The following is an 18,062-nucleotide window of genomic DNA, read 5'->3' as shown; positions in this document are numbered from 1 at the left end:
TTAAAGGCATTGATGGGGGAAAATGTGCAACTGAAGCTTTTCTTTCTTTAGAAAAAAAAAATCCGAACTTCTGTAAACATTAAAAACATAAATACTGGAAGTATGCAAGAGATAAAAACACTCCAGGGAGGGAGGAGACACACCAGAAGAGTCACAGATGGAAAAATAAAATTCTGAACAAGGACAGCAAAATAATTGTAATGACAAAGGAAAAAGGCATTGTTTGTTCAGAGAAAGAAAGAAAGAAAGAAAGAAAGAAAGAAAGAAAGGAAGGAAGGAAGGAAGGAAGGAAGGAGAAGAGAAGAGGCATCCTAGCCAAAAGCAGTTTTTACGCAAGCTACTGCTGTGATGGTCAAAAGAGAATTGGCTGGAAGGCTGGAGCCACAATCTCTTGATACATGTGTATGGAAGTTAGAGACAAGGAGCCTACCAAGCCCATCGTCTAGCATTAAGAGTTTCCTGAATGAGCTTGGCACAGGCACCAACGCCATATGTAGGACTACACAGAGACTACAAAAAAAATATACATTTTTTGATCTGGTCTGTTTCTCTGCCACATGCATATATTGGCTTACTATATTTACCCGCATCAACTGCACTGCCTATCACCTCACACCAGTTATAGCTTAAGAGTCCTACTCAAATCAAGTTGGGGAGACTGAATAGTAGGGTAGCAGAACAGAGGACGTGCAAAATAACAAAAAGGAAACACTTCAAAACCAACCGTGAAAATAGGTTAGATCGAAATAATGAAGTAACATCAGACTGCATTATTTTATTGTACAGCAACACCATAGGCACAATCCAAACAAATCCCACTGATTTCACCACAAGATTTAATCATGTCCCCCCGCTGAAATCAATGGTTAACTGGGAATGAGGGAGGAGTACGATCCAACTAAGTGACTAAAATACAAAATTGGAAGATCACAAAAAATTATAGAAAGACAATCCAGTAATTTAGGTTCCCTGCCAGAGGTAAAAGAGATATCATATATTGAAACCAGTCTGTTTCTTCTTTTTACATTATTATAAGCCCTGGACAAACACTTTGTGAAATTTATTCCTGTAAAGTTTCTGTGACCCTCTAATTTTGCCAAGAATAATGTATATTAGTGATTTGTTATAATTTCTATTACATAACTTCTAATATTAATTTACCAGGTTTGCCTAACAGTTTGTATGGGTTGTTTAAATGTTGCTTTTTTGTCAGCGTATGTTTGCAGGTCCTCTGTTCAGCGGACTTCTCTGGAATATCTTTTGCATGTTCCATGTATAATATTTCCACAAATCTCAAGAAACCACATATTTAAGAGCTATAAGCAACTTCAGAGGTTTGAAGATAAACTGTTACATAGAACACGGCCTTTTTAAAGAATTGCTGCCACGACTGTTAAGTCTTAAATTAACATACCGTGAAAGTTGTCCCCCTTGACAGCACTGCTCATGGTGCATTTTTGTCTTTGTTTATCCAATTCTTGCAGAGATGCTCAAACTAAAAAACAAAAATCCCCACCACGAAATCCTTATATTAAAGTGCTATTAATTGGGACAATTTTCAAAGTACTTTAATTTTAAGGAAATTATCGTCCTTGCTGGGTGTCACTTTGCTTACCGACAGCTAGTTCACACATACCAGCTGCACTGTTGAAGCCACTTCCCTGTTGCTACTTTCCATACTCCACTGATACTACAGGACTAAAAATAACACATAGGACGAGTGAACCACATGAAAGAATCATCCTCTTCCCACAATCTTACTGATCCGACACTAAAGTTACCTTGCTCCTCTAAAATGGCTCTGACAATGTAAACTACCAGAACAGTGCGAAAAGCAGTCACAGGAAACTGGTTCTCACATGGTTGAAGCAAACTAAAGTCCCAATCCAGGGAACACTTTTAATGATGCATATGGACCTGCTTGTGCCCAGTGTGCTTCCCCACCCCCCTGCTTTTTAAATGCAACTTTCTCTATTCAACCTGCTTCTAAATCTTCCAAGTTTCAAAAGCAGCTTGTCACACAGTCTGTGGGATCCGATGTTTTCAAACGCCTTGCTGGATTTATACTATTAGCCACACACATTTCCAGATTGTGGTCCAGATTTGTGAAATAGCATTTGAAGATGTTAAGACAATCCAATAGAGAGAGAGAGATGAAAACTATAACGTCATGTTTTGTTTCGCTCAAGAGTAGATTATTTCCCCATAAGAATACTGCAGAATATTTGCATGTATTAACTACCATATGTTCACATTTATCTATCAATATTGTATATGCGCTTACACAATCATTTCAAACTACATATGGATGGACTACCTGGTCTTTCATTCTTGATTTTCTTGGTAATATGACTGCAGGTTCTGTGTCTGCTGTAATACTAGTTAACCTTTGTTCTAGTTCACAAGTGTTTTCCTTCAAGGCTGCCTCCACCTTTCCTGTGGAAGGGGCAGGAGAAGAGCAGGCTGAATCTGCTGGACGTGGCGATATGCTCTCAATTCTGTTAGTGCTGCCAATCTCCTCCTCCTCTTCGTCATCACTGGATAGGACAACTAAAAGGAAAAGCATTTGTCTCAAGCTCAAAATACTAGTAACTGGAGGTGGTGACCTTTTAAGATCTAGGCTACTGAGGCCATTGTTACCCCACAGCCCTTTCAGGTAACAAATGACGAACGGTTTAAGACAGAGCTAAAGAAGCCTAGTTTTACAGGGTGATAATCCTCCCTACCTTCTCTACTCAGTATTAATTACATTTATACCCCACTTTTCTTCCATGGAACACAAGGCAGCATTCCTCATATCTCCAGCAAGTCCAGAACTACTTTGCTTGCACCAAAACCAATAAGCAACATCTTGCATTTTGTTTCCTCCTCAGAAATCTCCCTACCAAGAGAGGGACTTTTTACAAATTAATGTATAACCAGCATTATTAGGAAGTCTAAGGGTTCAAAAGAACTCTGTATTTTAATGTTTGAAATCGCTGTTTTATATGTATGCATTTTATTCAAAAACTTAGTCACACACACACACAACCAGCATTATTTGTTCTATGATTTAAAACTTACTTGGATCATTTAGATCAGATGCAGTTGTACTCTTCTGCCTTAGGTTTCCTGTAATTTTAGAACTGACTTTTCCATTCAGCCGCAACATAGTACAGCCGATGTTACGCCTCGCTGTGAAATCAACTGAAACTGCCCCAGGAGAAGATCCATAAAACTTCTTTGTATTTAGTCCTGTGTTTAAAGATTTTTGCCCTGTTGAATTCTCATGTATTGGTTCTCGTGCTAAAGGTCCCAAAGAATCATTTAATTGAACACTTTGCATGGTCTGCCTTTGCAAGCCCCCATTACAAAAATTTCCACACATTTGGCATTTGATCTGACTTTCATTTGGTTTTCCTACGCATAGGCAAACGGTGGAGTAAGTATTCTGTTCCAAGCCCTAGAGATTAAAAAGAAGGTGGGGGGAGAGAATAAGCAGCTGTATTTATTTTGATCACATTTTCAAAATAAACATATTAGACATCCTATAAGGCTTAGGCAGATTTGAAGCGATAAGATGGAAATCTAAGCAATCTTTTTGTGAAATTTCAGGTTGAGAACCTGCCACAAGGACCTGGCTGCATAACTCAAATTATTAGGTCACATGATTTTACTTGGGCCTGTGCCTCCACTTCTAGTCTTCCCTCAAGTCAGTGTTGTTCAACCCCCATTTTACTTTACCTCTGCACTTTACTCACACAGTTTCCAAGTCCTCATATCCTTTTGCCCCCGTCAGCCCCAGAGTTTCTTGCCATTCACCTACCAGGCCTCTAAGCATCACTGTCTACCCAACATCTTCAATAATTTGGAAGCAATGTTAGAATTGTTGAGGGGCAGATGTTCAAAACGTAATCAATATTCATTATGTTTACCATTATTCTATCCCCTCTCCATACAGCAGAGTACATGTATGTGCGTGCAAGCCAAAAAGCAGGAATCAGCAAGTTTACCTTTTGGGGAACAGTACTGGGAAATCAAGTTCTTTGCTTTCCAATTAAGTTTTGACAAGCAACAGTTTTCTGCTAAAAACAGTGCCAGTGCTGTTGTGGTAGCAATGGCACCTGCAGCCAAAGTACAACTACTACAAGATATTCTGTAGCCCAAGACCTAAAAATGCAAATTAACTTTCTAACAGTATCAACTTCTGAATGAATTTAACAGAATTTAAGAAAATTTCACCATATGACCCACCTCTAAGTGAGTTGCACATTTTTTGGTAGCAGGCGATGGAAGCAAACCGGACTGATACAAAGTGCAGTGACGTTTCAGTTGTACCTTCCTCGTAATTCCTGAATCTGACTCTGAGTCAGACTCTTCTCTGTTCTCCATCACACTTTCTGAAAGGGGAGAGTGAAATCATTAACAACTTCCCAATGTCCTCAGCTGAAGAACAATGTAACTCTAATTTACTCCTTTATATCACTCCAAAAACAGCAGGGAAAGTTTCTAACTGCCTAGCTCCATGTTTAAATGGAAGGTCTGAGGTGGTACTTCTTGAAAGCAACTACTGCTCACCCAAAGTGTGTGAGAGAGAACAACAAGTTTTTTCTGCCTGTTGTAGCCATTGTAAGCACTGTGAATTATTTCTACAGATATACTGCACACCACCAGAATGAAACTCAGCTTGGAAACTCCTTCAGTAGGTTAATCTGTAGGTAACCAATGCACAAATGACAATGGCCAGCTATGTGTAATCTTGCAGCATGTATTGCTAACATACCAAACAAAGCCAAGAAAAAGCACTGCAGGCCACAGCTGCCACTTGGAAATCCAGTAACAAATCCAGGTCCAAACTCTGGTCTATACAGTATAGAATAATTTGATCTCATCTAGAACAGGCAGATTTAGCCTACTTAATCTACCCACTTTGATCAACTGTGTGTTACCTGGATGAAGCTTAAGTTTATTCACTCCCATGACGTCTACCACTGATCACCGGCACATTTAATGACCACTGATGAAACCAAAACATACTCCAGTCAGCTCAACTAACACATTTCAGCTACTGACAGAGCAGGCAACATGCGCCATTCTAACATATTTTATCAAGAGTGCTTCTACTCATTCGTTAATGCACTTAATCCATATATAATGTACACCTATTTGACAGACATTTAATGGAAGTAAAAACAAAGGAAAAAACTTACGCATCTCCTGAAGCCGAGACAAATTATCATAGTCATTTTCTATCTTCTGGATGTTAGGAGGATATTCTTTTCTGGGGGAAAATAATTAGAAGCTGTATTCAGAAAATATATGGCTTATTTAAATGGAACAAAAACAAAAGATTTAACACTGCAGAAATCTTAATTTAGAATATTGAAGCTTGCCATGTTCTAAAACAATAAATGTGCATATTCAAACACAATTCCAATGCAAACAAATGAATAGTCAGGATAAATGAGAAAAGATAAGTTTTGCAGTGTTTTTAACGAAATATCTCCCAAAAAAAATGCAGTAACCATATACACACTACTTTTCTGATTGCAAAAGTATCCATCATACAGCACTGCAAACTAAAAGTTTAGCAGAAAGACTACAACTACTACTAGTTACAGGTAGGTAGCCGTGTTGGTCTGCTGTAGTCAAAACAAAATTTAAAAGTTCCTTCCAGTAGCACCTTAGAGGTCTCTACTGTGCTACTGGAAGGAACTTTTTAATATTGTTACAACTACTACTGTCTTGATAAAGCCCAGCTAAAATTTGATTATGTGCAGCATATTTTTAATTTTCCAAATACCTGTTAATTTTCCAAATGCTTACTTACCAGAGCCTGGTAAGGGTCTCCCACGACCTTCCCAGTACCCAGGAAGTAAGGATAACCAACTTGGTGCACAGGTGTGTGTGTTTTATTTATTTATTCTCTCTCTACACGTGGTATGTTGCAATAGTATATGTAAAGTGAGCACAGGTTGCAGGCCCACTGTGGGAAGTGGCCAATATGCAACTGATCTATTATGGATGCAGAAAGTTATATGTTGTTTTATTAAGCTTCTGGATGTTTTCACTCAATTCACTGCATAAAATGTGGCTGTTTTCTCTTGCGACTGTGTGTCTGACACAGCCTTTAATACTTCATATCTTTTTATTTGCAAGATAGACATGTTTATATAGCTGGCTCTACTGTAGTTTCTACCTCAAGCCACTTAAGTGATTTAACAGAATTCCTGCTTGAAATTTTCTCATATTTAATAATTGTTCAACATCTAAAGAAGTAATGTATAAGACATATGACATCGTGTCCATAGTGCACATGTTGCTGTTTCTGGCCACAGGATAAATTCATTCAGCTTAATTCCAGCAGGGGTGGTTAGAATAAATTCTCAAATAAAGTTGTTTTATTCCATTAACAAGTCACATAAATTACCACTTTAGTATTAGTAATCTTTAATGAGCAGTCACAATGAAACCCCTGCCTAAACAAACCCAAGTACTAGGAAAAAAACAATGATTTGAAGATTCCCTCTGCCTGAACAAAACTCAGGGAGGTACATAGAACAATTTTAGTTCTAATAAAATGGACAGCAGCTTAGTGTGGTTTACTGAGAACAAATCTCAGCTTGTGGTTAACAAGCATAAAGCTTAACCATTAGTCCTGGTTTGGCCCACATGCTATGCCATACATTGGCTTATCTAAGCACATTTGTGCTTTCTCTCTAAGTCAAGGTGTAGTTCAGTGTTTCAGACAAACCACATCAAAACATATTCACATGTGAGAACTTCTGGAGAGGCAAGATGGCGAGCACCATGGCCCCGCAGAGCTCCTAAGCAGCACCAGCTGCACTGCTTGACTGGTCCCCGCACCACTAATACAGCCACTGCCGCCACCACGATCCAAGGAGAGTCGGAGTGCTCACCACAGAAACCAAAGAGGCCACACGGAGCCCCCGGGACTCCCCTGACAATCTCAACCCCATTGGGACCAAGAGTGCCCCAGCAACAACTCAGTGGAGCTCCAGGGCCCGGAGGCTCCAGAGCTGAACTAAAAACAAAGCAGAGCAGCCCACCACCCCCCCCAGCCAAGCACCCACCAATTGCCATCGCTGCCATAGCAACCGCCAAGGGAGAAAGGTAGGAGGGGACCAGGAGAGAGTTGGTGCAAAATGAGCAGGCCGGTGCCCAACTGAGAAATGCGTGCCAGGGTTCACCCAGGAAAGCCAAGGCACGGCGCAGACCTTCACTTGCTGGCATGTGGGTGCTGCTGGCTGCCAGAGATGGGCACAACAAGGATCCTAAGACTAGGATTTTTATTTTTTATCCCCTTTTTATTAAATAAATAAATAAAATATTTTATTTTATTAAGAATTGTAAGGGCGCACCCACAAAGGAGGCCTGAACCATCAGAGGCCACTTCCAGGGACTGCAGTCTTAGCCTTGACGCAGGGACCTTCACCAATACCCTTTTTAACTACCGTATTTTTTGCACCATAACACTCACTTTTTTCCTCCTAGAAAGTAAGGGGAAATGTCTGTGCGTCTTATGGAGCGAATGCCTACGGATGGCGGGGGGATCTGCTGCAGTCATGAGCAGAGGATCCATGGTTCCCCTTCCTTCCCTCCTCCGTGGCTTGCTTTGAAACAGCAAAGCGGGAGAAGAGCCACTGAGTGGGGAGGAGAGAGGGACAGAGAGCCTGCTTGCTTTAAAGGAGCAAAGCGGGAGAGGAGAGGAGCCTTCTCCTCTTATACCCCTCTTCTGCATTATTAACAGCATCCTTCTCCACCCACCCCACACGTGTTCCTTGTCCCTTGAGTGCTTTTCCTTCCCTCCCCACTTAAAACATGGTTACAAAGCACGGATCCACATGGATCCTCAGGATTTTTGCACTGGGTCACCCCAAATTCACCATCAGATCACATAGCATGTCCATGGCTACAGCTTGCACCAAAAAAATCACGCACCCACTGTTGCCTGGGGCCGCAGTGGTGCAAAAACGTGGTTACAAAGCATGGATCCACATGGATCCTCAGGATTTTTGCATTGGGCTACCCCAAACTCACCGTCAGATCACATGTCTGTGGCCACAGCATGAACCACAAAAATCATACATCCGCTGTTTCGTTCAGAATATTTGCATGTTATGGTCGGGTGCGTGTTATAGAGCGAAAAATACATATACAAGCCTCCATTTCAACAATACCACTACATTATTACTCATTTTCTACTCATTTTTTATTCACTTTTCTTTTCTTTCTCCCTTTTATCTGTTTTTTTTTAAACTGCCCTCTCATTTTTAACACATATCCACATGTATAAAAGAAAGAAGTTCCCATGTATAAGGAAGTTGCAGTAATGTTCTGTCCTTATTATAAAATGTATAAGATAAATATCCTCAGAATAAAAATCAAAACTGCACTTTTCCTGACAGAAATAACTCTGACTATTGAAAATTTATAAAGGAAAAATGCTATTTTTATCCACTATACTCCCTTCCTAAATAAGTGAAAAAGCAAACCAAACATGTACTTTTGTGTAACAAGAGTAATATTGTGTATATTTGTTTCATATACTGCTTTAAATAAATCTAAAGCAGAAAACACAATGTTGCAAATCAGTTCTGCTTATAATCCAACTACACACACACACAGACTTATATAAACTATGTAAAGAAACAACTTGCACAATGGCTCCAATGGTTTCTTGCACCAACACACTATCTCACCCCCACCTCTAGGATACTAGTGTAAAGGCTCCACCACACCAACCAAGGCACATACTAAAATGCTTCTTCTTTCTAGATCCAATCAAGGTTGAAACATCTGTGAAAGTGAAATTCCCATAGTAGAAAGAGAACTGCCTAAATAACTACAGAACAGGCCCACCTCATGGTCTCACAGAATGGCCTATCTGCCATCAGGAGATCTAGAGCAAGGACTCCCCTTGTTGATATTAACTGACACGAAGGGTGGCATGGCAAGACACTGTCCCTTACGTAGTGGGAACTATGCAGTTTCTGGCTTTACAAATTAACACCAAATGATTGTAAAAGACAAAAATATACACCTAAAAAGTGACTGCAACCCTTTCTATACCCACCCTGATGATCTGCACAAGTCAAGTGCTGGATAGAGTAGCAGTCCAGGATGATATAGGACAAAACTGAGCCCTCTGAATCATTCAGCCAAGTCTCTAATGCAGCTTTGGTTAGCTGATTTTTTACTGGCAGTCAGTTTTGCATTTACCAGCAATAACGCCCATTCTGGTAGACCCAGTAATAATCTTAAGCATGGGTGTGGGCTTGGAGCTAGATCACAAGGATGTAAGATGTCCCAAGTTCCCTTACCTTCCTTCTGAAGCCGTACCTTCTCTTGCTCCAAACCTCCTGCATGTTTGCCCTGGCCAATGTCCTCCTCTGTCCAATCTCAATGGAGACACATTTCTCCTTCTCCACCCACCAGCAAGCAAGATCTTGCATTTAAGATACTGCTACCCATTTTGCTACACTGGAATTTCTGTTTAAATTAGCATGTCACAGAACACTGTTTTCTTGACTAACAGTGCAATCCTAACAAAGTCTTCACAAAGTCCAATTTAATTCAATGGTGCGTGCTTCCAGTTAAGTGGAGTTGCTGCCTTAATGCCTGTGCTACATAGATGGACATATGTAGTGCACAAAGATGTATGCATACATGTATCACAGGTATTTAGTCAAGAAAACACACCAATTTAAACAAACAAAAAATCATTACAGCTAAATGTGTGGTAACACACCAATTGTTATTCTAGCAAAATAGTTTTTTCCATCAATGTTGACCATTAAGCTTGCTAGTGGGGATTTAGCTATCAGACACAACTTCATTATTTCCACCACATTTTTATTACCATGCTCATGTCACCATTGAGCTTACCTTTCTTTTCGATCCAGATTGCTTAAAATATGAAAGAGAAAAATATAATAAGATACAAAGCCCTTAATTTGTAGAACATCAGTAGATTTGAAAAAAGAAATCTGTATCTGGATATCCAATATTCAAATTAAATTTGAACTCTTTGCTGTAAGTAGCATTTAGCATCTAAATTTGCCAAAAAAGATCACACTTTTTAGCTGTGTAATACCATATCATTCCAAGTCTGTCAACAGTTACTGGCATAATGCTCCCTAGAATGTATGTCAGAATATAACTGAATGTATTGTGTCAGCATATTATAGTTCTGTAAGGTTATTTAAATAACAGCATAACAAACATTCATTAACACTATTGTATAACCATTGAGTCCCTTTTGCTAAGAATTTAAAGGCCAAACTATTAAGATGATCCTAGCGAGATGTCCACTAAATAGTGGGAACACATACAAAGGAGATTTTATGATGCAGCAGCATCTAGGCACCAGATCACATTCAAGCAACTGTCTCTAAACTTCCTATTCAGGTCTCACATGAATCTGCCTTCTTCCAGGTCTAAATAATTCCTTAGTGTTTTTAAAAAGTGGTGAAAAGAAAGAGAAAGGGGGACAATCAATCTCTTGTGTTTATATTATATGAAGAAAGAATGAAAAGGAATATCCATGTTGGGCAGCAAGGCCCACATGTTCACATGGTTGGGTTTGTAGAAAAGTTTGGTAAAAATAGGATTAAATAATTAAGGATTAAATAATTACCGTATTTTTCGCCCTATAGGACGCACCGTCCCATAAGGCGCACCTAGTTTTTTGGGGGGGAAATAAAGGGGAAAAATGTATCCCACCCCCTAGGCGCGGGGCTGGGGCGGGGGAAGTCCGAGCTTCCCCCGACCCCAGAACAGGCAACTCTCCGCAAGCAGCGGGAGCCCAGCGCAGGGCTCCCGCGCCTTGCGGAGAGGTGTGCGAAGTCTGGGGGCGCTGAGCTCAGCGCGCCCAGCCTTCGGCATGCAGGCAACTCTCCGCAAGCCGCGGGAGCCCACACCGGGCTCCCACGCCTTGCGGAGAGGTGCGGGAAGTCTGGAGAGCGAGAGGGGTCGGTGCCCACCGACACCTCTCGCTCTCCAGGCTTCAGCGAAAGCCTGCATTCGCCCCATAGGACACACACACATTTCCCCTTCATTTTTGGAGGGGAAAAAGTGCGTCCTATGGGGCGAAAAATACGGTAGGCACAATGGAGTATGCCCATTTGAGCCTCAACATCCCCATCTTATTCCCAGGCTTTGCCATCTTTATTTTGTTTAGTTCCCATCTTGTCTTTATCTTTTCAACCCCTGCTTCCTACACCTGCATCCTTTTCCAAAGACTTGCACCGTACTCTGTCAGTTTCCATTCCCTTAGCCTCTACATACCTCGTTTCTAAGCCAGGTATTAGCATTTTAAAAATCTGAACAAAGTAACACTTCTATTCCAAAATGTCTGGCAATGGTGTATTCACATTTGACAAAGTTGCCATTTTAAAAATATTTATCCTTTTGCCTCTTCATAAAAAACTTTTTAAAAACTTTCTAAATATGGCATTCGAGCTGCATAGGCAACCAAACCTCAAGTCACAAAAGCAATATATGATGCAAATTTGGGGATTCTGTCTCAATTAATTTCAAGAGAAGATAAGTTTCGTTAATCTTACTGAAACTCTTATCAGGAATATATCATTTGGAAAAGAAAAGTTTCACTCTGAATGTTTCACTCTGCTTTTCTGTGGGTTGAATCCAGGCTTGGTCATGCCCAGAGTAGATCTATTTAAAGGTAAAGGTAAAGGGACCCCTGACCATTAGGTCCAGTCGTGACCGACTCTGGGATTGCGGTGCTCATTTTGCTCTATGGGCCGAGGGAGCCGGTGTTTGTCCGCAGACAGATTCTGGGTCATGTGGCCAGCATGACTAAGCCACTTCTGGCGAACCAGAGCAGCACACGGAAACGCCGTTTACCTTCCTGCTGGAGCGGTACCTATTTATCTACTTGCACTTTGACACTTCGAACTGCTAGATTGGCAGGAGCAGGGACCGAGTAACGGGAGCTCACCCCGTCGCGGGGATTCGAACAGCCAACCTTCTGATCGGCAAATCCTAGGCTCTGTGGTTTAACCCACAGCGCCACCCGCGTCCCAGATCTATTTAAACCAATGTAATTTAAGTTAGTCATGACTAACAAGTCATAGATGCATATGGCATAAGTTGTGGACATAACCCAAGTTGCCTGGGAGCACTTGTTATAGTACACAGGTGAAACTAAGTAACTGGTGGACTACCGTTGCCTAAGAAGTTTGGGGATCTTACACCACTCAACTGTATTTTGGTAGGATACAGTAACAATTTCCCCTCAGTATACAAACAGAATACTGTGGTGCAAATGACAGTGCTGGCCCCTCACCAGCTGCTACCCATGGCTCACTTTGGGAAAATCTGTTAAGATAGGGAGTAGTTACCTAAATTTTAAACTATTTACAAACTTAATGTCTGACTGCATTATTTACATGGTATAAGCATGGAATTGTGGGGGGTGGGGTGGGTACATGAGGGCTGTTAACTTTATTTTAGTTTCTAAAAATATATATAAGAGGAGGGAATATTCTATTACTTCATCGCCATCCTCCACATAAAGTTTGAGAGCTTCTGTCTCACCAAAAAACCTCATCAAGGAAAGCAAAACTCAAAACTATTTCCCTCAAAGTCCAAACCTTGATTCCTTAAGAAATGCACTATTAAAACCCATGGTGCAGTAGGAAGACTGCACAATCAACCAGACTTTAAATAAGAAACATTTTTATTTTATTTATCAAATTTCCATGTCACTGCTGCCCCCCCCCGCCCCCATATCTGAGGTTCACAGGGTCAGACTTTAGATTAAGGCTCAAGTGTGGTTAACAAGTTCAGGACCTGGCATATTATCATACAATATCCAAATTTGTGATTCGGTCAGGGTAAGGAAAGGTATAGATGAAAAGCCTACACCACAGACACAGTAAGCAGACTGAGCTTGGTGGACCTTCAGTGCTCAAAATATTTCTTCTTCTAGATTGTTAAATGAGTACTATAAGCTGGTGAAAACTCAAAGCTTCAACAACGGAGAGTTCCATGTATGGGTTGACCCATAAATAATACAAGTAGGACAGAAGTAAGTAAAAGATGACAAGAGATGTGGTGTCTTTATTCCCCAGTGAAGCTTCATTGTGGCTGCCTTAGAAGTACAACTCATTGGGCGCCATGCAGTTATACTACGTACCACTTACTTGGTCTAGAAAAGACCCTAATTCACTTACTCTATCTTAGCCCCTAGCCAGATAAGAAACAAAATATTCTAGAACCTCTTAGACTGGTTGCAATACATACAATTTAAAGTCTCAGATAATCTAAGTGACTTTTGTGCTGTTTCAGCACATGATGAACCCACTATGGCAGCACTACCCTTTTTCAAAGTTTCTACATTTTTGTAAGGTCTGTAATATTTTCTGATAGATCCTTTTTCTCATCAAGTAGTGTTTCACAAGTCTACACCCAACCTGTTTTTGTTGTGCGCATTTAATGCGAGTCTTTAGCTGTTCTATACTCTTGGATTTGGATAGGGAAAAACAAGATGAAGCTCTGGGTGAGAAAACCAGCCAATCTGGAAGGAGGAATCAGCACAATTATACTACCAGTGGGGCTTCTCCTGTCCTCAACACTCACTGTGGAAGCACAGGTGGGATATTTGACTAGGAGTGCCTTTCCTCAACTTCAGTTGATATGCCAGCTATAATCTTAGTTAGAGATATCAGGCCCTGCCTCAAAGCCATGCCTTAGGTGATGCAATCAACAAGGGCACCTTTGAAGACTGTTTGGAAGCTTCGACTGGTGCAGAATACTGCTGCCCTGTAAGTGGGAGCAAGATTAACAGAGTATGGCATTGATTCTGTACCAGCTGCACTGGTTACCAGTTTCTGAGCCCAAATCAAAATGCTGGTTTTGGTTTTAAAGCCCTAAATTATTTGGGATAATTATTTGAAGGACCACCTTTACCTATATGAACTTGCCTGGGCACTGAGACCTGCCTCAGAGGCACTACTCATGTGGCCACCTGTTAGGACAATTTGGTTGGTTGGCGCTATAGACAAAGCCTTTTCTATGGTGGTTCCAAGTTGTGGAACTCTTTCCCCACAGAGGTGTGCATGATCCGTCCCCCCAACACTACTCAGTTCTAAGCAGATATTTAAAGAAAGACCCACAGCGTACAAAGCTGTTTTTTTCACAAGAGAAATTAAGTATGTCCTTTAAGTCTTACCTTTGTGCTGCTGTTTTTACTAAAGATGTTTGTGCATGAGCATGGTGACAGCGTCTAGCTTGTACTACTGTTGCGGAACAAGGAATATTTTGAACATTTTCACTGCAAACAGAAAAAAACAGGTAAGAAAAAAATGTTAAAATTCACAGCATAGAAAGAATTATAAGTCTGCTTAGAGAAACTCCTCCATTACTTCACTTTCTAAGTGATACCTGAATCAGCACTTCCACTATGCTACCTAATCATAGTTACACTGACACTTTTGATTAGCCAGCTGCAGCAAGAAATGAGTCCACAACAACACTTGGATATTAAAAATAGAGCATCTAAATCTATTTTCCAAAGGTGCAAATCTAACAAACTTAAGGTCCTTTCACAAGCAGAATTCTCACAATCACTATTTCCCCCAGAAACAAGCCATTTACTAAATAATTTTTAGTATATTAGGAATCACTATACCTCAATTTCTTGCTGCTTCCCAACATGTTGAGTCCAATTGGGGTTACTCTTAAAGCACCAGGTTCAATTTTGCTTCGTCTAGCATATGTTCTCATAGAATCACCTCTGGCACCAATAGTTCCTGAGTGAAATCGCAGCACCTGAAACAATTAGCAAAAGTTTAATCTACAAAGCAGCAGCTCTCAGATGGAGACATTTTACATTTTTATTGAGCTTTCAAATACTAAGATATTCTCAATCCTCCAAACACCTACAGCCAACACAAAAGTCCTTTTGGACCTGGAAGAGGACAGAACAGGGGATGGGGATGGGGTCATGCACACTCTGCCAACGCACTTGGGGGCCAGGAACAGAACTTCCACACAAACAGTTGCCACCTGTGATAATAATACAAATGAAACTGGTTGTCAGATGAATTATGTTGCAAACTTTAAATATGAGAGAATGTAGTGATTTACTATTTACTGTGTTCCTTTGCAGGAAAACAATGATTGTTTATTGTTTTTACACACACACAAGAAGCCAAAAGTTCCACTTTGCCAAAGCTCCAAAGCTGCAAGGCCATATAGTAAGTTGCTGATAGAGTTTAAGAAAGCATGTGTGTGCTCTTTTTTTAGCGGCATACACACTGCATTAGTTTGTAGCAGTCACCTCCTCATATTAGAACTTCTTTTTTAAAAAGTGACATACTGAAATGTTTCGCTCAATGTGAAATATAAAATATGCATTTTCATGTACATTATATTTGATAAATACTCACTTTTTTCCCACCAGTGGGACTGCAGCTTCCATCACTCTCATCCACAGTCAGCAGACTGGCTTCACTTAACAGGCAAAGAACAGGAAACAAAATATGTATATTGTAATTCAATAATAGCAAACAGGGTTTCAACAACTACTGCAAAAAGGTCCAAGTAATGTTCTCAATCTGTTAAACAATCACGTGGTTTACACTTTCCTCTAAAATATTTTGGTGCTAGTTTGCCTCAAAATAAAGTGTATACAAAAGACAGGGGGAAATACAATGTCAGTAATAGTATTACAAACCTGGTAATATGTAGAATTACTTTAGCAGATGGCTTCACAGTACCACTTTTGTATGAATTTTATGGACATTGTTCTAAGCAAACACAGAATTTGAGATCTAGACCTGAAATTAATTTTGTAACCAGAACATTTGCTTGTAAAGAGGCAGTACAATTTAGCAGTAAATCTAAATATGATTCTCTTCAGAATGCTCAGCAATAAATGTGTAGCTGTTAACCATTTGTGTGTAGATCAAAGTATTTCACACTGAAGGTTGTGCTTCTGTTTTTGGAATATACAGTAAATCTTCTTGGCACCATACTAGGTACCTAGAAAAAATAGTATTCCTCCCAGAGTTAGTACATCCATTGCATTTACAAGGGAAGAATAGAATTAATACAAGTGGAAACTGCAGAAAAATGCATCCTTGCATCCCAGTAAGAGTGCTTCTGTCCAGGATTCTGCCATTCCACTCCCTACCCCTTTTATTTTATCTGTCACTCAACCTTCCATGGCTACAGCATGCTCAGTTTTTAGCGGACTTTTTTGGGGGGGCCGCAAAAACATGCTGATCTCATCCTACTAAGTCAGTTCTTGCATTCTTGGGAAAAGGTTCCATTGTTATCTCAACAGAAAATGGGTTTCAAGATCCAGTTGATACAACCACTTGGGCCTCGAACATCCACTGTTCCTAAACTTTGATACTAAACAATTCTCTGCATTTATGCTATGATTTAGGTTCCTTTCTTTTCTAAATAATTGCAGTATAAAAGGATGGTGGAAATGAAGCACTAGAACCTGGGCAAGAGCAAACACAAACATTAGAAATCTGCGAGAAAGTTACTGAAAATAAAAACACAAAATTCTTTTTGTTAATTAGCAGCACAGTGCACAAATAAGTACTATTATTCTGAAACTGAAGCACCCAAAATGAGTACCAACTGTGGTATATTAGAAGGGGATGTCATGACTGCTTCAAACATGACCTTTTTTAAAAAAAAAGGAATGATCCTAATATAAGAAAAATGTGCACGCAATCACTGGAGATGTACAGCATATGTTACCATGTGCACACATCAGGAAGTCATTGTGTACACTGGCCTATACACACAAATGCCAAACTTCATAAGTATAAATGTCTTCCTATTTACAGGATTATCTCTCTGAGGAAAGTGTCATATGGTATAGAACACACCTGACTTTGAGATTTGTGAGAGAAAAAGAATCACCTATCCTTTGCGTGGGATCCAGCTATCTGTTGTTATGTTTCACTTGTCACTTTTTCACCCTGGTATTGTATTAGTATTTTTAAACGTTCATGAGACCAAATCCAATTATATTGTTAACAAAAATAATTAGCTCGCTTACCAGTAGTTGTTCCATAACTCTTCTCCACCAGTCTATTAAGCAAGGAGGCTGAATGTCAGTCTACCACTCATCCCCAATCAGTAAAATTCAAAAAATGATATACTCCCATAAATATATAGTGTTGTAGGAGATAAGTGAATGGAAGAATTTGTTGTCTATAAACTTTCCAAGCCAGGATTTTTATAAGACTCCAAACTAAGAAGTTTGCAAGACAGTAGTCTTCAGTTTAGGTAAATAGGACAGGGTAGGGTGGAAAGCCATCTCAAGAGACACATAACAGCATGCATGTAATGAAGTTTCTATATGACCTTCAAGTTTTTTTTATTCTAGAAGACGTGCCAAAAAAATTTGAATTCTTTTGCTATTTAAAACATTTCAAATGTTCCTGACTCGATTGTTTTAACCTGAGCGAGGTAGGCTCCATAACTGAACTAATTCCCCAAGATTCTAGTTATTAAAGATTAAAAATAAGAAACCTACTATTTGCTTCTGGAATAATCCGTAACATCTTTAGGCAATAACTAGCCTGAGAAAAACCTTACATGAATGTGACCCTCTTGTGCGTATGAATTAGTGACCCTCTAGAACACTTCCACTTTAGAGAATTAGAATTGAAGGGGTACTCAGTTTTCAAATTACTGTAACGTTCCACATTTTACTTTCTGTAGCCTAGATTAAGGTATCCTTACTCTTTTTCTGCATCTCCTTCACTTTCGTCTGAACAATTAAAGCCCCAGGTATTTTTGAAACCTCCATCTCGCTTGGACTGTGATGTATCCAAAGCTGAAACAAAAATAAGTTAAAATCAGTTCAGGTTCCAAGCAACACATACGAAGAAAGGAAAAATTACAGCTAACAATTCCACTATTTAGCTGACAGATCGCAAGACAATACTTTAAACACTATTTTACTTTTCTATTTATCAGCCTTGGAACATTTGAAACAACCACTTAAGGAGGGTGCAGAACAGGGCCAGGGAGGTGCAAAACCTGGGAAAGTCTTGAGGGCCAAA

The 18,062-nt window shown here is 39.9% G+C and overlaps 1 protein-coding gene across 4 annotated transcripts in view; it reads right to left on the bottom strand.

Annotated features, from left to right (window-relative positions):
• Positions 1–18,062, bottom strand: part of SENP6 (SUMO specific peptidase 6) — a 46,068-nt gene that overhangs the window by 18,576 nt on the left and 9,430 nt on the right. For 2 of the 4 annotated variants that reach the window (XM_083608120.1, XM_083608121.1), the window contains 9 exons: positions 17,740–17,833; positions 15,417–15,480; positions 14,657–14,796; positions 14,198–14,299; positions 9,889–9,909; positions 5,190–5,260; positions 4,234–4,379; positions 3,064–3,442; positions 2,318–2,550 (listed from right to left, as the gene is read on the bottom strand). In XM_083608120.1, the coding sequence (XP_083464246.1) occupies positions 2,318–2,550; positions 3,064–3,442; positions 4,234–4,379; positions 5,190–5,260; positions 9,889–9,909; positions 14,198–14,299; positions 14,657–14,796; positions 15,417–15,480; positions 17,740–17,833 (1,250 nt within the window). The remainder of the gene's footprint in view (positions 1–2,317; positions 2,551–3,063; positions 3,443–4,233; positions 4,380–5,189; positions 5,261–9,888; positions 9,910–14,197; positions 14,300–14,656; positions 14,797–15,416; positions 15,481–17,739; positions 17,834–18,062) is intronic. The other 2 variants (XM_083608122.1, XM_083608123.1) reach the window with 1 other exon arrangement.

Source organism: Podarcis filfolensis (genome assembly GCF_964270895.1).
Source record: "Podarcis filfolensis genome assembly, chromosome: 3".
Taxonomy (NCBI): Eukaryota; Metazoa; Chordata; class Lepidosauria; order Squamata; family Lacertidae; genus Podarcis; species Podarcis filfolensis.
Note: the sequence above shows the minus strand (reverse complement) of the source record. Positions and strands in the feature narration are given on the sequence as shown.